The sequence below is a fragment of the Microtus oregoni genome, unplaced genomic scaffold (assembly GCF_018167655.1).
Source record: "Microtus oregoni isolate MIOR12 unplaced genomic scaffold, Mior012 000002F_ref0000024, whole genome shotgun sequence".
Lineage (NCBI taxonomy): Eukaryota > Metazoa > Chordata > Mammalia > Rodentia > Cricetidae > Microtus > Microtus oregoni.
In genome coordinates this window covers 55,605,798-55,628,371 of record NW_024543061.1, presented here as the reverse complement: position 1 = coordinate 55,628,371, position 22,574 = coordinate 55,605,798, and the positions used below count along the sequence as shown (strand labels likewise).

Below are 22,574 nucleotides of genomic sequence, written 5' to 3'. Positions count from 1 at the left end.
AGGAATATTGTACCAATTTCTAGAATATGCTCCAGAGAGCAAAGCTGTGGACAGACCCTTCCTGGGCTTGGATGCCTAGAGGTCCTTGCAGCTTGCAGGGGACTGTCGGTCACTGCTACCCCCCACCCCCCGCAACAGTCCAACTCTGACAAAAAAAAAAAAAAGCCAATCACACAAGCTCTTTCTGATAGACTAGGCCTTTACAAAACTCTAGAACTTTCTGAGGTGTCTCACCTACACTTATACACACACACACACACACACGAAAAAGAGACAAAAAGAGAGAGGTATACAGAGAGAGGGAGAGACGGAGGGAGAAAAAGAAAAATAGATTTACATTTTCAGAGGTTTTTGTTTTATAAGACAGGATCTCAGTGCATGACCCAGACTGACCTCAAACTGGTGATCCTCCTGCCTCTGCCTCCTGAGTACTAGGATTAGAGATGTGCACCACCATACCCAGTTTCAAAGACTGATTTGCTAGATAAATATATCATCATCATCGTCTTCATTTATAGTTTCTTTAATAACATCTTGGAGGGAGGGAGTAACTGTAAAGATGTTATTAAAGAAACAGTTAAACTCTGATGGAAATAACAACCTCGTTTAGGACACACGAGGAGCAGCATCACCACGGGCCAGGCTGAGGTGTGACTGTCGGTGATGGGGGTGACAATGGATGTCGCATCTGTTGAGTGCTTGCTCCATGCCAGGATCTGTGCTACAGTCTTAATCTACACTACTCGGTCCCACAGAACCTGGGCTAGGTTAGCACCACAGTTCACAGAAGAGGGCTGCCTCTGAGGACAGATCTGCAGCCGCCCTGAGGTAGTAAATTCTTTAGTTAATATTGCTGTGTTTGTGTGTGTACACTCACCTGTACCAGAGGCTAAGCCTGAGTTTCTTCCTCTATTACTTTTACTTTTTTGACATATTTTCCTTTTTTTTTGGTACAGTGTCTTACTCTGCAGTCCTGGAATTTGCTTTTTAGATTAGGCTGGCCTCAAATTCACAGAGAACTGCCTGATTCTGTTTCTCAAGTTCTGGGATTAAGGTGTGCACCACCAATCAACCACCTTACATTTTGACGTTGGTTCTCTTGCTGAACTGTGAGCTCATAGTTTTGGCCCACAGCAGGGCCCACAGAATCCTCTGTCTGTGCTTCCCCAGAACCAGGGTCACCACACACATGTACATGCATGCATGCACGTGCACACAGACAGACAGACAGACAGACACATACACACACTTTTACATGGGCACTGGGAATCTGACTTCAGGTCCTCATGCTGTGGATCAGCCCTTTACCCTCTGACTATCACTCCAGCCCCATGGAACTAAAACTTGAGCATGGAGAGGCAGTTCTAGAACCTCTTTTGTAGTAGCCTTGCCCCTACTACAGAGAGCAGCAATTCCAGCCACTTGCTGCCATCAAATCTTTCCAAACTCAATTTTGGTTTCATAAAAACTGATTTCCGGCATTCATTTTTCATTTAGGGATCTTAATTACATTGTATAAATGACAACAATTCTATCTGGCAGTTTGGCAGGAAACCTGAATGACTCTTGGAAGGTATCTGCCTCAGCTGGTAGCCATGGAGATTAGAGGGAATCTAGAAAGTCATCCACCAGCTGAGAGCACCCAGCATTCCCCGGCCACACACTCAGGCAACCATCGCCTAGATCATCAGGAGAGCTGGATGAGGGAAGCCAGTTAGGAAAGATCTCCTGACAACACATGAAGTAAAAAGATATTCTAGTCTTATTTTTCAGCTTGGTCCTGGTCCTGATGCTTAACTCATGTTGTCATGCTTCTACTGAGGAGCTCTCTGGTGGCCACAGATCTGTCTTTGGGAATGGCCTTTTCCTCAACTTTGGTCACACAAGGTCACAGGCCTCATCCTGGGACAAGGCCTTTTATTTGGGGTTAGAGAAGATGTGGGCTGTTGTTTCTCCTTGGATTCTCGATGTTCTGTTTCAGGCAGTCATGATCCTGCATCTTGAGAGACTCTCATCTGCAGGAAAAGACCCCATCTCTGTTCTCCTGAGCTGAGCTTCTCTGACTACAAGCATGAGAAATTTGAGCTGCATGCTGTGTTTCCCAGTGACAATTCAAGATGGCTATGTATCTCTTAAAGAATCTGGGAATAGGGCTGGAGAGATGGCTCAGTGGTTAAGAGCACTGGCTGCTCTTCCAGAGGTCCTGAGTTCAATTCCCAGCACCCACATGGTGGCTCACAGTCATCTATAATGAGATCCGGGGCCCTCTTCTGGCATAGAGGTGTACATGCAGATAACTCACCATATACATGAAATAAACAAATCCTATTTAAAAAAACAAACAAACAAACAAAAAAAAGAATCTGGGAATAATTTAGAAATGGCACCAGGAAGGTAATCTTGGCACCCTGGGTAACTGCAGAAGATGAGCCAGGGTGGTGATAGAAGTCATGGGAAATGTCCCACCCAGGGTGGAAAAATGCCCAACCATTGTCGTGAAGCCCACACAACCGACTGCACAGGATAGAGGGCAGTGTCAGATGACCGGAGACAGGCAGCTGGCATTCCAGAAGGGGCAAGAACCCCAGGGCAGGCTCATCCCAGACAGTTCTCATTCTCCTCCTCAGCATCTTATCTGTCCACCTCTCCTGGTCCTTCTTCTCAGGCTTCCACAGCCCACCCCAGCCCTCCTCTTCCCTCAGGGTCTTATAGTTCAAAGGGTAACATCCTCACAAGTGTGAGCCGCTAGTGGAGGCACTGCTTGTGCTTCAAATAGGACAGTCTCAGGAGAATGACTGTCAAAACATGCCCCACATGCCACCTCCTGTGTGTGGCTCACAGGTAGCCACCTACCTGTGTGAGGCTGCCACAGGTAGTTAGGGGCTGCCTTCTGTGTTCCAAGGGCACTTCATGAGAATACTTATGACCTTACTGGGTAGATCCTATCTGTTAAATTTTATATGTCCTTGAGCCGAAAAAAATGGGGTTGGGTGGGATTTTGGTGTCTTTTTACAAAATGGGAATTCACAATGGCTCAGCAGGTGCCGGAGTTGCTGGACAAGCCTGAGGACAGTTGTGGGCACTGGGAGTGGGGGCGGAGTATGAAGACAGGAGGATCTCTGGGGTTTGCTGGCTATCAGCCTATATCTAGGTTCTGTAAGAGTCCCTGCCACAAGAGAAAAGAAAAGAGAAAGGTAAAGTAGGCGTTCAATGTCTTCCTCTGGCCAGTTCACACACACACCTGAACATAGATACATGCACACGTACCTCTACCACCACATGCAATGGGAATTCACTCATCTTTCTTTTTGTGGAATGGCTGAAAGAATTCTGTGACTTGTGACATTTTGCTTTTCTCTTTAAGGGAATGTCACCTGAAGAGGAAATTCTCTCAGAAGCCATCAGTTTAGTGCACAAGGCCATGCCTGGTAAAGGCAGGCTTTGGTGATCTGTGCTTCCTGGCAGACATCAAGGTAGAGCCTTGAGGTATGCCCTACATCGCAGCATTCTGGCAGCAAAAGTGTCACCTGCAAGCTGGCGAATGGGAGAAACTGACTGAGCTGTGCAGTTTCCCCGAGGAAGAACAGAGATACCAGGGGACAAGGGGCACATGCATGAAGATCTTTAGTCCACACCACACTATGCAAAAGGATGCTCAGAGCTCCTGTTGGTCATCCAACAAGATACCCCTTCTCACAACATCAAAAGAGCCATCAACTCAGCAAGCACATAGCTGATCTGCCTGAGATGTGGGCACTGTGGCCACTTCCACATCATCTGATTATTGACAGTAAATGAGACACTGCCCTGAGATGGCTCAGGGCTGGATGCCGTGAGATGGGACTAAGTTAATTTCTGAGATAATTTCCCACAGGTACGAGGCAGTATGGTGTAGGGAGTAAGATCCTACCCTTCCTCCACCCCTGCACTGTTCCTAAGTCACGGCCAGTTGCAAGGCCTGCAAGTAATGACTTTTATAAAGAAGTCAGCACAGTACCTGGGACCTAAGCGCCAGCTGCGTCAACAGTCCCTCCTCACCTGGGGTGTGGTAGGCTCCACGACTTCTAGAGACATCTGAAACCAGAGACAGGCTGAGCGCTACAAATGCCGGCTTCTACAGGCCATGACACACACACACACACACACACACACACACACACACACGATAAAGTTCACTTTATAAATCAGACGCAGCAATGGGGAGACAGGAGCAACTGAGAGTCAACCACACCACCCTGACAAGAGTAAGATAAACTGTCAGCCTCATCAGCCTGGCAGGCTGGGGCTCTTGTGAGGCTAAGACACGAGCACCCTGATACTGTGGCAGGCAACATGACAACTGAGCTGGGTGCTAAGTGACTGAGGGGTGGGCAATGTATGCATCAGGGATGTGCAGAACAAAAGGACCATTCATGTCCCAGGCAGGAGGCAGTGGGGCCAAGCACCTTCGTCATGCTACTGGAAACACCATAGCGCCCACAGCTTAGGAACTTCTGATGTCTTGAGTTTTCCACATACTGTCATGGGTAGCCAAAGCCACTCAATGTAAAGAGATGACTAAGAGGATCACTGGAGCTATATGTGGCCTGGCTAAAATGCCACAAAGGACTAGGATAACAGCTATTACTGCTACCAGAGGATAGGCCCAGAGGCAGTCTCATTTGCAACTGGATGGCTTGCTTACTGACTGAGGACAACTGCCCTGATATAAGCAAAGGCCAGGTGGGGTGACTGATGTCCCGCCCCCCCCCACCGCTGCTCCCCCCACCCCCACCCCACTTTGTCTGTTATCAGAGAGCAAAGTGGCTTCTGGCTTTTGTCTTGGCTTTGCCTAAAGGAGTCACAGAGTTACAGTGCACATTGATTTTTGGAACCTTCCACAGCTTAAGTTTTTATCATAACTGATTTGCAAGAATGACCTGGCTTGTCTTAATTTTCATTCTAAAGACTTTTTGGTTTTTTTTTTTATGTTCTATGGTTTTATGTTTAACTATCTAAAATCTTTGATTTTTTCTTCATTTGAATGTACATATATATGAAAGCAAACATTTGTCATTCTTGTACCTGGAAACCTGCCAAGATCATGTGTCTGAGATGACACACACTGCAATCATCTACAAATCCAGGGCAAGTCTCAGAGAATGATCCCCAGATGCCGCAAGGGATTTTAGTATGTTAAATGTCACCATAAAAAAACAAAAGTTTGCCAGGCAGTGGTGGTGCATGCCATTTATCCCAGCACTCAGGGGGGCAGAGGCAGGTAGATCTCTGTATGTTTGAGACCAGCCTGGCCTACAGAGTGAGTTCAAGTACAGCCAGGGTTACGCAGAGAAACCCTGTACCAATAACAAAACAAAACAAAAAACCCAAACAAAGAAAACACACTAAAAAAATAATCCATATTCCACAGTCAGAAATCAAAGATGGGATCTGCCACATGACAGGCTGGGCATGGGCAGAATCCAGGCTGTCTCTTCCTTGTCCACTCCAAGTCCAACAGGAGCCAAAACATGTTTTGATTTCATTCTGGTTCTATGGAGGAGAGTGGAGAAGAGCCCAACCAGTGAAGCCCAGTTCTGATGTCCAGGCCCTGGCTAGTTCTTAAGTCTGAGAAGAAACACTTTAGTCCTCTCAAGGACACTAGTTTTGAGTAGCTGCATTAACTCTGAAACTCTTGAAGTGTGTTCATGTGTGTGAGAATGTGTGAGTTTTCAAAATGAAGAGCTGTTTTGAAAACGAGGTTTCAGTACTACAGAAATTCAAGTTCTTCAGGACGGGCTTCTGCCACAGAGGCCCGTTCTATTAGGGTGAGCTGGGTGACTTAGAGTCCAGACCTATTCCAGAACAGGACATCCATCCAGTCACCCACTGAGCCAGAATGGACAAGGTCTGGGGCATATGTCATACAAGACTTACCTCCATGGCCTTCAAGGGGCTGAAGGGTTAGAGAGGGTGTCAACACACACCTGACTGCTGCACACACATTCACCTGGTGTTCACGTGGGCAGCGTTAATCTACCCCAAAGCAAGGCACCAAGCAGCCAAGTGCGATTAACTGGCACCCCACAATCTCCAGCACTCCCTAGAAGGGAGTTACTCAGGGCATACCATGTCCTGTGCAACTGGAGCTTTATTTTTTTGTTTTCTTTGGCCCAGGCTGGGCACAAACCTGTAGGCTTAAACGACTCTCCTGCCTCAGCTCCTCAGTAGCTGGGGCCAGAGGGGTGCACTGTTGTGCCTGGCTGCAGCTCTCACTGTCCTCCAATGGTTTCTCACCAAGAAGGGAAGAAGGTAAACCCTTTGTTATCACCGAGGGTAACCCAGCTCCCTGAAGAACAATCCTAGCCCCTGTTCTCCTTCCCCTGCACTGCCTTTGAGCTGGCCACGGACCTCTCTATCTGGAATCTGTCACCACTCACAACTGCCATCTGTCGCCGGATAATCAGAAGCTGGAGTCACCGCTCACTTCAAAGCAGCTTCCTGCCATGTCCTGCACTTCATTATCTGAGAAAGAACCATTTACCATCCATGCTGGCTGGGATGACCCTTTCTGCTGGGAAGACTTTGAAATGTAACACTCCGGCCTGGCATGAGGGTAGATCCCAAGGTAGTCACCAACCTCCATTAACCTGGCTGTCCTTTCCCCTCTCCGTGGGGGGGGGGGGAACTGGAATATTAGGGTCTCATTGAGGGAAAAAAAACCCAGCTGCCTCCACTTCCTTCCAGTGGCTTCAAAGCCATCAATAACTATTGGCTCCCCAGAAGCACAGACCTTGAGGCCCTCTCTGCAAGGCCTGTTCTTTGCCTTCAGTGGCTCTCCTTTGGGGACAGCACAGTGTGCAGTGGAAGGAGGCTGTGGAGGAAGCTGCCCCTTCCTTATGGTCTAACATGCACCTTCAATTCCTTCCTGCCCAGCGTGCCACAGGGCAGACCAGCAGGTACTGGACACCAGTCACAACATTTGCCTTGCCCTATCCAAGCTCACACTGTTGGTGACATTCACAGCTGAGTCTTGAAGAGGTCCGCCACCTTGACAGAAGAATACAGGTGAGCAGAAGATGTTATGAGGGGCATGCGCCTGTAAGCGCAGTGCTAAGTAAGCAGGAGGACCCTGAGGGACTTGCTGGTCAAACAAAGTAGCTCCGTATTCAGTGGAAAAGACTGTGTCTAAAAAAAAATAACAGGGTGGAGATCTGATGTCAAAGTCCTCCATATCCACTGACACACACGAATATGCCACATACACAGAGATTATTACTAAAGAGAGTCACCATGGGACCTAGCAATTCTCCTTCCAGGCAGATACCCCCAAACAATTGAAAACTGACATTATCATAACAAGCTGCACACAAATGTTGACAACAGCACTATTCTCCTGATCCAAAGGGCACCAGCCCACACACCCACAAGTAGATGGCATGGGAAACAACATGCTCTTTCCAGATGGTGTTTTGGGCAGAAAGAAGTTCTGACACATGCTCCAGTGAGGATGAGCCTTGGGAACCTTACGCTAGAAGAGAGAAGCCAGCCAGAAAAGACCACTCGCTCTGTAGACCAGGCTGGCCTCGAATTCACAGAGATCCATCTGTCTCTGCCTCCCGAGTGCTGGGATTAAAGGTATGCGCCACCACCACCCAACCTGGTGAATACATTTTTAAATTATCACATTAAACTATTTTACTTTTTGAGATGAACTCACCTATTCCAGGTAGAAAATGACCTTGAACTCATAACTTTCTTGCCTTCATCTCCTAAGTGCTGGGACTGCAGGTGTGCACCACCCACCATGTCTGATTTTATGAGAGGCTGGGGATCAAGCCCAGGACCTCATGCATATTAGGCAAACACTCTACCAACTGACCAACATACCCAAGCCCCAAGAATATACTGTTTTAAAGGACAGTTCATAAGGTATATGTTTTATAACTCGATTATAGTGGCTACCCCCTCTCAAATGAAAATGATAATTTAGAAGCTCAATGATGGTGAAGACAGGCAGGGAGATCAGGACTCCAGGTCCATTCTCTCACTCTTTCCCAGCCAGGGCTCACTTTCCAGAGGACTCCACACTCAGTCAGCACAGGTTGCCCTGGCCAGGTGTCACTACTGAGGTTCACATCCTAATTCTGGCTCCTAGGGCTGGCTCTATAGGACAGTGATAAGGGGTATGGCTGAGGCCCTAACTCTGATGGATAGCGAGTGCTGGAGGCCTCACACAATGTGTTTTATATCTTGGGATTCAACGGCCAGGACCCAAACTTCACTGAGTGAAGGGTGGGGGCAACCGAACCAGAAACTCACAGGGGAGGGATAAGGTTGTGGTGAGGTGGTCCAGGGGCAGATTTAGAGTACTTATTTGAAAAGAAGCAAATGTCTACACAGCAGACACAATGGGGAGCCCTGTGACTGCAGCAGAGTTGTGGGGGTTGTCTGTTTGGGTTGTTGGTGCTTTCTTCACTGCTAGGACAGAACCCAGCACCTCGCATTTGCTTTGCCACTGAGCCACATTCCCAGCCGCCAGATAGCCATCCAGTCTAGTTTCTGCCCTCAAGAGCTCCGTCTTTCTGCAGGGAAGCCGGCATGAACTGTTAGTCACATGAATTAGGGTAGGTAGGACTAGCATGCGAATGAGAAAGCTCGCTTCACAGGCTGTGCATCAGTACTACAGTGGCAGGTAGCTAGCCCAACGTCCTCTAATGCAGGCTACCTTTTCTTGCCAGTTTTCTATAAGCCCTGGGTAGAGAGCTCACATCTGTGAAACCTAGAAGCCTCCCAGATGGAAAGGCTGGCCGAACAGGGCCAGCTGTCGGGAACTTCAGTGAAGGAGTAAAGGCCATGCTACCCCAACAAACAGTGGCTCACAGATGGTTTCCAGCAGAAGGTGTCCTAGAGCGGCAGCTACAGAGAAGGTGACCTCCGTGGCCCCTTCCCTATACGGAGCAAGCCATAAAATTCCTGGGAGAAAGATGCTACTCCTGAGCTAACACGAGGAAATTGACCCTTATTACCAGGAACTGCCATCCATCCTGGATGGATCTGTCTAAGCCAGCTCCCTGCAGTAATCTCCTTATCTCCCACTGATGACTGCCTCTGATTTACTGCCCTACCCCAGCCATAGCCGTCCTTCACAAACTTACCATTTGTTTTCGAAAGGTCTAGAAGCTTCCTCTCTCTACACTCTCTTTTAAAGATTTTATTTATTTATTTTTGAGATACGGTAGCCCTGGTTGGTAGGAAACTTGCTATGGAGACCAGGCAAGTCTCAAACTCGGAGAAATCTACCCGCCTTTACCTCTTTGAGCACACCACCATGCCCAGCAAGGTTTTTCTTTTTGCTTGTGTGTCTGTGTGAGAGTGTGTCTGTGGGGGCCAGGAAGGCACTCAGATCCCCTGGATCTAGACTTACAAGTGGCCGTGGGCCACCACGTAGGTGCTAGGAACTGGAACTGAGTCATCTGGCAGAGCAGTCAGTGCTCTTAACTATCTTTTGAGGTCCTAAAAACCGTTCCTTTTTCTCTCTTGAAACAGGATCTTGCTGTGTGGTTTAGGTTGGCTTTGAACTCTGGACACGATGCCATGTCATCACGGTTGCATCTTCATTCTGCTCCGGGCATTTCCTTGGTTCTTCACTCTGTTATGAGGTCCCCATGCATATGCAAAAGCCAGTAAACTGTGCATACTTTGGTCCTGCTGATCTGACTCATGCAGGCCTCCTCCAGGTCTGGCTCAGGTCGGAATTAAGAAACAAGCTGGGCAGACTTGGCCCTTGGACTCTGCTCTGTGTCTGCCTCCACTTCATCTCCAGCTGCCCTCTCTGGCACTCTCCTGCCACAAAGAGTGAGCTTGGGCCTTGGGAATCCTGACATGTGGACACAGCAAGTTGATCCCAGGCCACCCTGGGGAGGCACATACAGCACTGCCAAGTCATACAATGCAACGTGAATTGTCTATTTTCATGAGGGTCCTCCAGAGAGACGGTCTGTGGGCAGGATGACTCACGAGAGAGCTAAATGAATTCGCCCCACAGAGAAGACAAAGGGCTTGGAACATCACTGAAATGAGAAAAATTGGCCACAGCAGCTGCAGTGCTTTAAGGTCTTCACCCCTCCTGCCTACTCCTCTACCCACTGCCAGCAGTGAATGTTTTCTCCTCTCTCTCTCTCTCTCTCTCTCTCTCTCTGTCTGTCTGTCTCGCCATGCTAAGGTTCTGCTATTGTTGGCAAAAAGGGACAGCAGAGACTGGGAAGTATTCCCTTTAGTAAGTGTCTTTTACCCCTCTGAGTTTTCTGGAATTATCTTTTTCAAAGATGGCTCTGGATTGCTCAGAGCGACACTCAAACATCTTGACTTCTTTCTAGGTGGAAAAAGTGTTAACAAAACCGTGGACAGGCCTTTCCACACATAAGTACACCCAGTGCTCAGGCCACAAGGGAAGGAGGTCAATGGCCCTGCTTGGACTCTTCTTGGGCATCTAGAAAACTCTTGGTTACTTTCGCATGAAGCTGACCACACCCTCCCTCTTTTCATAGTCCAGGGAGGGAACCTCCCGGCTTCAGGACAGCCCCTCCAGGCATGCTTGGCAGAACTGGAGATACCTCATGTTTGCTAAGAAAGGGAATTATTTGTTTTTCACCCTTTGAGGTTTTAACAAATAGTACAGTCAGTGGTAACAGAGCCAGGTCCCCACTGGATTGTCCCTGGGTCTGAAGTAGTCACTGGTACACACTGCCTGCAGATAAGAGCTGGTCCTGGCTTGGACTCACAGCAGTGATAAATGCTGGCCAGCTAGATATCTTTGTTGGTAGCATGTAGCTGTTGTCCTGCATTAAAAAACACTGAAGAGAACTGGTCTCAGCACCAAAACGTCTCTCCTCCCCAGAACAAAGGCTGGTCCACCTCCATCTGATGGCAGAGTCAGGAGCCCTCGGGGTCAGGGCTTTTACTGAGGCTTTGGGAGTGGTCTATGTAAAGAAGCCGAGATAACTGGTTCCCCACCTGAGCAGGAATCATGGAGGAGGAGAGGGACTTAGGACAGGAGACTCCACAAGTTAGGTCAGCACACAGAAGCTGCTTTGGAGATTAAGCCTGCCGTGGCTAATTCAGTGAACCTTCCTGTGGGTCTCACTGCCTCCTCTTTAACATACACAGACCATAAATGCACCCATCTGAGGTACTGCTGGTGAGTTTAGTGCCTTGGAGTTGGGCAACCATCACCACTATCCGATTCACACCATTTTTTATCCCCTGAGTAAGCCAGGACACATCACAGCCACTTTGTCTCCGCCAACCACTCCTCTCGGACTTCCTGGTCACGGCTCCTCTCTTTCGTGTCTCTGGGACTTGCTGCCTCTACCTGTTCAGTTTCTAAAGCAGCAGCTACTACACTTCCCAGGGGTCGCCATGCTTCCCAGGGGACGTCATGCTTCTCAGGGGTCACCGCCATGCTTTGCAGGGGCACTGGTTCTCATGAGGTTCTCAGTCACGGAAGGGAGCTGACTCCGGGGCCTGCCTGCAGTGTGTGCGCGACTCCCAGAGCTTCTCCCTGGACACGAGCCCTGAGCCTCACTCATATGAGCTGGCAGAGGCCTTTTGTCCCAGTGGCACCCATGGTGAAATCCGTCAGCTGACATTAGTCACCACCAAGCTCCACTGGGCACATGCTGATGGGGGTGGCGATCTTCCTTCCTCAGCCAGTATTGGGACTGACCTACCCACTGCAAGTCCCCCAGCTTGGTAACTATGCAGATGTTCTGGGTTGTTTTAAATGTACTTCCTATCCCATTCTTTCTAGGTCTCCAGCAACATGTCAACTGTTGTCCTGGGCCACACTGATACCAATATCCAAGGAGGGCAGTCAAGGTGTCTCTGCCACTGAAAATAAGGTCAGGCTTGGGCAGTGGAATCGGTGAGAACCAAGACACCCAGAAGAACGGGGGCACTCTGTGAATCGTTTACTGAAAGACACTGGAGGGACAGCAATGCCAGAGACTGGGAATTTCCAACTTTAGTCAAAGTGACAAAGGGAGATTCAGTCATAATTCAGAAAGTCAGAGCCAACATAACTCCAGAAGGAGCTTGGAGAAGAGGGAACTGGCTGAGCTGGTTCAGTGATTAGACGCACTGGCCGAAACTACACTGCACCGCCACTCTAATGCCGGTGCCGCCTCTCGCTTGCCGAGACCCAGAAGGAGAAGTTGGATAAGTAAGGAGGTGCCTAAACCATGGCTCATACAAAACAGACTGCCCACAAATCCTCCAGTGATCAAGCACCTAGAAAACAATTGGCCACAAAAGCTACTAGCAAGAGTGCCCTCTACTGGAGGGGTGAAGAAACCTCCGGTACTGTGGCACCCTGTGAAATCAGACGCTATCAGAAGTCTATGTAACTTCCGAGTTGCAAGCTCCCCTCTTCCAGCATCTGGTGGGAGAACTTGCTCAGGACTTCAAAGCAGATCCATGCTTGCAGAGCGCAGCTATGGTGCTTTGCATGCAGGCGAAGCCTACCCGGTTCGCCCTTTTGAAGGTACCAACCTGCGTGCTATCCATACCAGACGTATAACAATCAAGCCACAGGGTATCCAGTTAGCTTGTCACACATGCACTATGAGGGGAAACATTTCGTTCTCAAAAATTTTCTTCTTCTTCTAGTTATCAGTAGTTCTGAACATTAGATAATTTTTCCATAGGGACAAAAGATACCAAACTATACGATTGTAAGTAGAAAAATAGGGGACAGTAGTCAGGTATTGGCAGTACTTTTGTCTGTGTGTGAATTTTTAACATAAATGCAAGATGTAGAAAGCATTAACACAAATCAAAATGCTTCAGAGCACATATTTCACCTTTATAACAACTGTAAATAAACCTATTAAAATTTTCTGGACAATGCTAGCATTTTGGTTTTTTAAAAAATAAAAATGCTTGGCAACTAAACAGCTTTTGAAGCATTTTTATCATACAACAGATTCCATTCATTCAGTATACTTTTCTTAGTTGTTCTACAAGCAAGCATAGGTCTGCAATGTGCCTGAGTTCAGTGTAGTTCCTGTAAGTTTGTTATTAAGATACATGAAAAACCTAAAGTATATTTTATTATGTATATATTAAAATATAAAATATATCCCACTAATTATATATAAAATATAAAATGTTTAATATGCATATATTAAAAACTCATTGTTATGTATATATTAAAATGTATATGATTAATATATTTTTTAAAATATATATGAGCCCTGGCTGCTCATCTAGAGGACCCGGGCTTGAGTCCTAGCACTCACAAATTGGTTAACAATGTATGTAACTCCAGTTCCAGGGGATTAGATGCCCTCTTCTGGACTCTGTGGGAACCAGATAGGCATGTAGGGCATAAGACATACATGCAGGCAAAATCTCATATATACAAAAATAATCATTACAAAATGGGAGGTCTCTGTTAGCATTGAGAATCGAGCGGGACGGTCTGAAAAGACCTCCATAGAAGTGAGTTGTTGTAGCTCTATGAGGTGAACGCCAGGCCGTCTAGTTACTAGCTGTCTCGCCATGTGTGTGGAGCAGTAGGAGGACTACCCCCAGCCTAGTCACAGCTCTCCCCTGTGAGATTGGTTTGTGGGCATCAGTCCTCAGGAGGCTTCAAAAGCTAGGAATCATGGGACATGACAGTAACCACAAAAAAGCAAGTCTAAGACCAGAAACACTGTGGCCTGCCAGTCAGAAAAGGCAGGCCTCTCTAATAAGTAGGAAAGGCAATTCAGAAGGGGAAGGATCACGGGCTTCCTGGCTCTGACATTCACCAGCTCTTTGTGGTAACTTAAGTGGGCACCTTGTACCTCAGTTTCCTCATCTGGGAAATGAACTGTGAATACTGAAACAACCCAAATACACACCTAGTATAATGCGTGGGAACAGGGCAAGCTCTCGGGTTGGCCATTACAGCCTTGCCATCTAGACGGGGAATAGACTATGCCGTCTGGTGCGCAAGTCCCCAGAGGCTCACAGCCAGGCAAAGCCAGGGGCGGCATACATGATGCTGTGTGCACAACCACCACAGGGCAGGCCGGCATTTGACACAGCAAAATGCACACAGGGTCTCAGAAGCTAAGGTCTTGCCTGGAGGCCACTGCACAGGGTTCTGAGGGTGGCTAATGAAGGGGGGATAGGGCCCTCCGTCCCCCACAAACCAACATCTAATTGTGAGGAGGAGATGGGCAAACCACACAGCCGCTGCACCGAGGCTGGCCAGCCACTCAGTGCTTCATTAAGTTTTTGTTTTTAATTAGTGGGAGAGTTGTAACCAAAAGAGTGGGCAGGAAACACTAACCAGGATCACGCCCTTCTAAGGTGCATGAAAGCTTGCGAGTGTTCTATTAAAATTGACAGCCTCAGGGCTGGAGAGATGGCTCAGTGGCTAAGGGTCCCAAAGGACCTGGGTTCAAATCCCAGCACCCGCATGGCAGCTAATAACTGTCTGTAGCTCCAAGATCTCTCACTCACACAGACTTACCTGCAGGCAAAGCACCAATGCACATAAAAATAAAAGTAAATAAATTAAAAATAAACAAATCAGCTGCATTACACCCCCTTTCCCTCCCTTTCAGCACCTCGCATTCTCACTCCCTTCAAGGCAGAGTTTCCTCCCTCATCCCCACACAGCTGTCAGCTCACTGCAGGGTCTACCAGGCTCTTCTCATACAAAGCATTTCAGGGCTTCCCTTATTTGTCTCTAACACCATCTCCTTCCCAGGGATGGCAGACTGGTATCTGTCGGTCACAGGGCACAAGGCAGGCTCCCAACAGCCCCTGACTGTTCATGCTATGGTTGCCCTTCACCCCTGACCCCAGCAACAAGCCCTTTTTGAACTGTAGCTTCAGGCTTCCTTGGGGTTCCACGGGGTCTGTTTGCTACATTTAATGTTTATTCTGCTGATGTAAAAATGCAAGGAAGGAGAGAGGGACTCCTGGGTCTTGTCATGCAGGGAAGGGGACACCAGGAAGCGCCAGCATACTGACACCAGTTTAGGTTTACGGACTTCTCCATGGCTCCAAGAAACTCCTGCACCTTCAGGCCGGAGAACAGCCAGGTGTTTACAGAAATTTCCATCTGGTAGCAATCTGTTCAGCAGCAAAGCTTCTCCCGCCTCCTCTTACACCAAATACTCCACAGGGGCCACAACCCCACCCTCTTCATTTGTGTGAGGTCCAGTTTGTCACTCGTCATTTTTTTTCCGCTGGCATGGAAGCAGAGACACGGTTCTCACCCACTGCCATTTGAGCAGAGATGAGGCCACACACTGACCTTGGGCTCCCTCGCTCTAAAGTCCACACTGGAGCAACAAGAGGGCAGGGTGTTGCCCAAGCCGCTGTCAAGACCTGCATAGGAGTCTCAGTCCAGAGTACTTCAGAGACTGTGGAGGCACTGTGCTAGAACCCCAGGGCAAGTTCTTTATTTGAGGGGTGAGGAGTCTTCAAACAAGTTCTTTGAGATAATAGCTGAATGAAGAGCTTGGTTTTGGTGGCTGTGGTTAGAGGACAAGATGGGGGTAAATACAGAGAGTGAAGTCCAGCTTGAAGGCGGGTGCGCCTTTAACCCCAGGTCTCGGAAGGCAGAGGCAGGCATATCTCTGAGTCAGAGGCTAGCCTGGTCTACACAGAGAAACTCTGTCTGGAGCAAATAGACAGAGTACATGGATCCGTGACAGACTTCCGGCAGGTGTGCCTCGCACCCACACCAGGACCCCCTTTGTCCCATCGCTAACTTCACTCAAGCAGTTAGGAGGGAGGCAGTCAATCACTATTCCACCTCCTCCTTACAGCCCAAGCAGACCACAGAGCAGGCTTCCTTGGCTCTAGCAAGGTCTAGAGAAGTCATGTGACTAAAGTCTGACTAATGAGAGTCTTTATTAAGAGTTATTGAAAAAGATGTCTCTGTAAGTTTGAGGGCCACAAAGTAAGTTCCAGAACAGCCAGAGCTGTTATACCGAGAAACCCTGTCTTGAAAAAGCAAAAAGAAAAAAAAGAAAGAAAGAGAAGGAAGAAAGAGAAAGAAAATGTTATTACAGAAAAAAAATGGTATTTTAGACTTGTCTAAGCCCATGTTTCTTGCTACCTGGAAACAAGAACTCACTGACAGAATAAAGATCAACAACAATGAGAACAGAGACAAGCCATAAAGACAAAGATGGCCTGGATGAGTGAGATGCCCCCAGTCCCTGATTCCATGAGGAAGTAAACTACCTTTGGGGAGGGGTATAAAGAGTGAAAATTTATTTGGTGAATGTTGAAGGCAATCAATCATCACTTAAAAGACCAGATGGAAAAAAGTGTCCTGCTAAGGACCTAGGAGGCCTCTCGGGCCTCACAGAAATCTCGGGATATGGGAATGCCCTCAGCCAGTCAGGGCCACAGGGAAGAACTCTGCACGGTTAACACACGGGCTGTTGTCCTCACACCCTGACACCAGCGTCTCCACATCTGTCAGTTCCAGCATGAAAAGGGCGTGATGAACCTCAGCCTCAGGATGGTGCCATTCTCCTTCTTGTCCAACCCCCAAAGCTTTTACCATAATCCCATGACTTCTCAGGTCCTTGCTCTTGCCCATGCTCATGGGCAGAAGTGCTCAGAATCGAGCACCCTGCTCAGGGTTCTCCAGGACCATCACCAGACCATAGGACTCTGAGGGAGATGAACTCACCCCTGACCCGCTGAAGCAGGCCGGTGCAGGTGTGTTCTGAGCACTGTCAGCTTTCAGAGCGCCTTCCTGACAATGCTGGTGGGCACGTGACCGGAGAAGAGTTGGGACTCTGACCAAGGAACACGACTCATCTGGGGTTAGAATGCCATCAGCAGGCCCCATTATATTTTTCAAGTGAATAACTAGGTCATGCTACTGTGCTTTCTTAACACGGTAGAACATGCCAGAAACCTCAGAGTTGAAACAGAGGGACAAGCCATTAGGAAGAGGAATCCAAACAAACACAAACGTAAGTTGCTAACCCCACTGGCAATCAGGACAGTGGAAATCAAAGCCTAATGAGATAATGCTGTACGTCTAACAGATTGGGGACAATTTCACAATATAATGTGCCAAGAATTCGGCAAGGACATGGAATTACAGAAGCGTAAACTGGCCCAAATGCTGCTGGAAGGCAGTTTGCCATGATCAGATGAAGTTGAAGACATTTTCTGACTCAATTCCTGATCCCAGGTGAACAGCAACAGCTCAGGGAAGGTGGTGTCTACCCATAAGGGAGTAAAACCTGGGTTTGCACAGGTGGAAAAAAAAGCACAGACATGATCATTGTTGGTGGCCCTACAAAAGCTAACTCTATCCAACATTCTTTTTTTTTTAATTTATTAAGGATTTCTGCCTCCTCCCCGCTACTGCCTCCCATTTCCCTCCCCCTCCCCTGATCAAGCCACCCTCCCTCATCTGCTCGAAGAGCAATCAGGGTTCCCTGACCTGTGGGAAGCCCAAGGACCGCCCACCTCTATCCAGGTCTAGTAAGGTGAGCATCCAAACTGCCTAGGCTCCCCCAAAGCCAGTACGTGCAGTAGGATCAAAAACCCACTGCGATTGTTCTTGAGTTCCCATTCTTCCTCATTGTCCGCTATGTTCAGCTAGTCCAAATTTATCCCATGCTTTTTCAGACCCAGGCCAGCTGGCCTTGGTGAGTTCCCGATAGAACATCCCCATTGTCTCAGTGTGTGGGTGCACCCCTCGCGGTCCTGAGTTCCTTGCTCGTGCTCCCTCTCCTTCTGCTCCTGATTTGGACCTTGAGATTTCTGTCCGGTGCTCCAATGTGGGTCTCTGTCTCTGTCTCCTTTCATCTCCTGATGAAGGTTAATATTCAGGAGGATGCCTATGTGTTTGTCTTTGGATTCACCTTCTTATTTAGTTTCTCTAGGAACATGAATTATTCTTTATTAGCAATTTAAACTCTAGAATCGTAGAATTCCATTTTCTCCGTGGGAGGGATGACAAGGAGAAACCTCAAGCCACACTGGCACAGTGAAGAGCAGTACAGGGCCCAGCAGAGATTCAGTCAGCATCATGGCCCCCACCAGACGTACACAGGAGGAGGAGCTTTACAACTAGGGAATGCTACATGGCAAGAGGAGTGAGCAAACTCCAGCCACAAGCACAGACCAGATGTGGCACAAATCCATTCATGAAGGTACAAGACAGAATTGCATTGTTTAGGGATGGATGTGTCCCCAATCTGAGGATGGAAAAGCAGAGTGTGTGGAGCCGCCACCAGGGCTGCAGTGAGCAGCACATGAGCTGGGAAGGGAAGGGACACATCGCACTTCATTCACGAAGCCGTGGAGAACATGGTATGTTTTTTCTGCATGTGCTGTGGATCACTTTAAAATATTAAAACAGAAAAGACAAGCGGAAGGGGATTTCCTTGATCTTTGTCATTTAGTGTTCAGAAAGCAGTTTGGGCATCAAATTCTCCCCCGTCAGAGAGGCGTGTGGTGTTCTCAGAAGCCGGTGCACCTGCCCCCCCCCCCCCCCCCCCCCAGTCAGAACTCATTTCTCAAAGGAGGTGAAGGCTCCTGTTAGAAAACTCAGCAGGGGTCCGGGGCTGATCTTACAGGGAAGTAAACAGGCTGAGACAAGATGAATGAACTGAAAAAAGTTGGGGACCACACAGCAAGAGAAGGATGGACCATGAGCCTCCATCTCTTCCGGTTCCACAGCCACGACTCAATCAAGTGCAGATGGAAAGACTTAAAACATCCTCTCATTGAACAGAGACAGGATTTTGCTTTGTTTGTTTGAAGCAGGGTCCCATGTAGCCTAGGCTGGCCCTGAGTGGCTGATCCTCTGGCTTTTATCTCCCAAGTGTTGGGATTACAGATGTGCAGTATCACTGTGCTTGGGAACTGCTTTGTTCTCTGAGACTGAACTTGAAATGGCAATTCTGTATCAGTCTTCTGCGTGCTGAATCTAGATACCTGGCAAGACTTTTTCGTTTTATTATTCCTTAAGTGATACACCATGATAATGATACATTGCTGGCTTCATTGAGAGGTCGTGAGTGATGGACAGACGATTTTAGGCATAGGAAAGGACATGCACAGGATTCATGCAAATGCTCTTCCACTTTATTGAGGGGCTGGCACATCTGCAGATTGTGCATTCAGTGGCCTTGATGATGAAGGGAACATCTGTGGGACTCTGCAGAGGAAAAGCTGAACCAGCTAGTGACCTCCGAGGAGCCAGTAAGAATGTCCCATTATCAGTCATGAACTGACCAAGCAGTTGCTACTCTTTCGTATTAAGAAGTTATTTTGTTTGTTTTTACACACAGTTCTTTTACATATTTTACATACACTGTTGCTAATCTAACACTCAAAAAACTCAATACAAATTCTGGGATGGTTAATGCTTGTTTAAAATTCAAAGGTCTTTGGCATGGATATTAAGAATCACTTTTAGTTAAAAAAAAATAATTGAGCTGGGTGATTGCACACTTTTAATCCCAGCACTTGGGAGGCAGAGACAGGCAGATCTGTGAGTTTGAGGCTAGCCTGGTCTACAAAGCGAGATCCAAAACAGCCTGGGATATGCAGAAAAATCCACTCTCAAAAACAAAAACAAAAAACGGAGAAAAAGTTTCCATTTGGTTCACTTGTACTTAGCTTACATTAACTAAATTTGTATCATCATCTAAGGTTTTCATTTTTAAGTTTTCAAATTACTCTTTCTTGCGCGCGCGCGTGCGTGTGTATGTGTATACGCACGCATGTGTGTTCAGGCACTTGGTGCTACAGTACATGCGTGGGAGCAGAGGACACCTTTGGGGAGTTCCTTATTTCCACCTGTTTTTGAGGCCGACCCCCCCCCCACCACCACCACCATTGCTGCTGCTGTGTTCTCCAGGTTAGTGTTCCATAAGATTCTGGGCAATTCTGTGATCTCCATCCTCCATCTTGCTGTAGGAATGACAGCACAGATTTATGCTCCCAGATCTAAGCTGAGTCTTGGAGATCAAACTCCGGTCGACAGGCTTGCATGACAAGCATGTTTTCCTCCTAAGCCATCTCATTGGCTCCTCGTCTTCTAAAGATTTTTAAAATGTGCCAGCACCTTTGTAGCTAGGGGTATCTCAGATCCCAGGTGAACTCAGGCAAGAGGAAGTGATATACATAGTGGCAGGCCAGGAGAAAGTCCCACCTCTACCCCCAACATGCAGATCCCAGGCCTTCTCCAGACTGGCCTATCCTAGATCCTCAAGCCTACATTACTAGGGCTGCAGTGGGCCCTGCTATCAGGGAGTGAAATCTAATCCTACAGGTCACCGGGGAGGGAGTGGAAGGGAGGGCGAGGGAAAGCGTGTCAACAAGGATCCGGGCACAGAAACACAAACTAGCTTGGTTCTGAACTGGCACTTTCACACGTCAATGCTCTCAGTGCAGCTGACTGAAGTAACACGAGTGTTTATGTGCGCAATCTTTTGTGAACATGAACTATTTTGAAAACTCTTTTACGGAGCCAAGTTTCTTTCCTTTTAATAAAATGCCAAGCAGAATTAGGTGGGGTCTCTTCCAAGGAGGCTTAAGGTAGAATAACTGCAAACACCTTAAGTTAGCAAATTAAAACAAAACAAGGGTAGCTAGTCAGGCTCAGTGGCAGAACGCGTGCTCAGCAGGTGTGAGGCCCTGGGTTCCACGCCCAGCACACAGACAACAGAAACCTATTACCTAGTTCTAGCTTTTTTTTTTTTTTTTTTAATCACACAGCTGTTAGGTAGTGATGGCACACACCTTTAATCCCAGTACTCAGGAGGCAGAGACAGGTGGATCGCTGTGAGTTCGAGGCTAGCCTGGTCTAGAGCAAGTTCTGGGATAGGCTCCAAAGCTAGAGAGAAACCCTGTCTTGAAAAAACAACCAACAACAACAGCAAAAACCAAAACAAGACAAAACCAAAAAAAACCAAACCAAAACAAAAACACCCACACAGCTTTGTAACCACAAATGGTGATCAGCTCTTAATTTCCCCTCCAGTTGAGGGAAGACAGAAGCCCAGATAGAAAGCTCCTCAGACTGCTTTTCTCAGGGCGATATTCCAGATGAGTCATGAGTTTAACAGTGAAGAAAACCTCTCAGGGACCCTCGGATTTTATTAGAGGCCAGCGGGAGAGTAAGAAGGCACAGTGACGTGGCAGATGCTGCAGCACAGACAGCCTACCAGAGGGTCGGCGGTGAGAGACCAGTAAAGCGCTCTACTGCCTGTGGAAACTTCTAGGCTTAGTATGGAAGCATAGACTCCCTGTAAGTTAGATCCATTTCGGCATCCAGCTTGCAGTATCCTCTCTGCTCTCAGCCTGCAAGGCGTACTGTAAAACCTAACTATGTGCAGGGAGGCTTCACATGGCGAAGTTCAATAGCATGCAATCAGCGTATCTACTCATCCCTCTGTCCCTCTGCAGCCCCATCTCTAAAATGGGTACCTCTTCCTCACAAGATGGCTGCAGGTATGCAGGAGAGCAGTCTGCTGTGGCGACAGTATTAGCTATTGTCTTCCTCTCACAGGCCTTGGGGCTCTTCTGCCACAGGCACACATGGAATCAATCCCTGCTGTTTTCCTCTCCTATACCTGAGTTCCAGTCTCTAAGAACCAATGCTTGCTCTTTCCTGGAGCCTCCTCTCGCATTAGTCCCTCCTGAGATCCCACAGAAACAAAAGAACCACGTGTCAGACTGTGCCCTTGGCTACAAGACCCGTCATGGTCACGTCTTCTCTCCCCCAGCACACAGCACAGCCCCTGGTACCTCTTTGCTTCTATAGCACCAGGAGCCTGGCAGGGCTGATAAACACTAGTTGAAGGTGTCAATGATATTGGACTAAAGGGCACACACACCTTCGGAACTATCCCTGCCATCCCGGAGCCCCACAGCCAACTGACAGGGTTCAGAACTGTAATCTCAGAGCTATGAATCCATTTAATTTTACAGTCTTGAAATATGGAATCCCCCCAAATTCAACACAAGGCAGCTGTTTTGCTTGCAAACGAGAAGGGTCAGCTGTGAAAATACAGCCCCTAGAAAAACAAGGACAGGACAGGCTGTAAGGACACCTCTAGGGGCCCTCCACTGCTGAGTCAGGAAGCCAGGGTCAGCTATGCCTGACCCATGGGCTACCTAGCCCCACAATTTCACTGTTTCCACCTTCTGGCTCACAGACTCCATCTTGAACCCCCCCCCCATCAACTCAAAATGCATCCATTTAGCTTAGTGCTTTCATGATTTGAAGATATATACAACTGTCAATCAAAGCTGAGGACCAGTCAAGGCAAACCCAGATTTAATTCCTTTCTGACATGACCAACTCAGGTTTAAAAATATTTTCTAGGTTAATGTAATATCTTGACGTCTTTATGATTTTATGTCTCTTGGACTTGACTCTCATGGTTTAGGGAGGACCAGAGTCTCACGATTTAAGGAGGATTCTATTTCCATGGTTTAAGGACTAGAGGACTGTGTCAGTGTTCAGCTCTGTCTTGCCTGCCTGTAGCATGTGACTCCCCCTTTCTCTCTCCCATGGCCTCCAAATAGATTGCACCACC

The 22,574-nt window shown here is 47.8% G+C and overlaps 1 protein-coding gene across 4 annotated transcripts in view; it reads right to left on the bottom strand.

Annotated features, from left to right (window-relative positions):
• Window positions 1-22,574, bottom strand: part of Atg7 (autophagy related 7) — a 214,003-nt gene that overhangs the window by 59,314 nt on the left and 132,115 nt on the right. The window contains exon 19 of one of the 4 annotated variants that reach the window (XM_041680165.1): window positions 18,245-18,363. The exons of the other annotated variants lie outside the window; for them this stretch is intronic. Coding sequence (XP_041536099.1) covers window positions 18,361-18,363 — 3 coding nt within the window. The 3' untranslated portion in view covers window positions 18,245-18,360. Of the gene's footprint in view, window positions 1-18,244; window positions 18,364-22,574 lie in introns of those variants that run through there. 4 annotated transcript variants of the gene reach the window in all.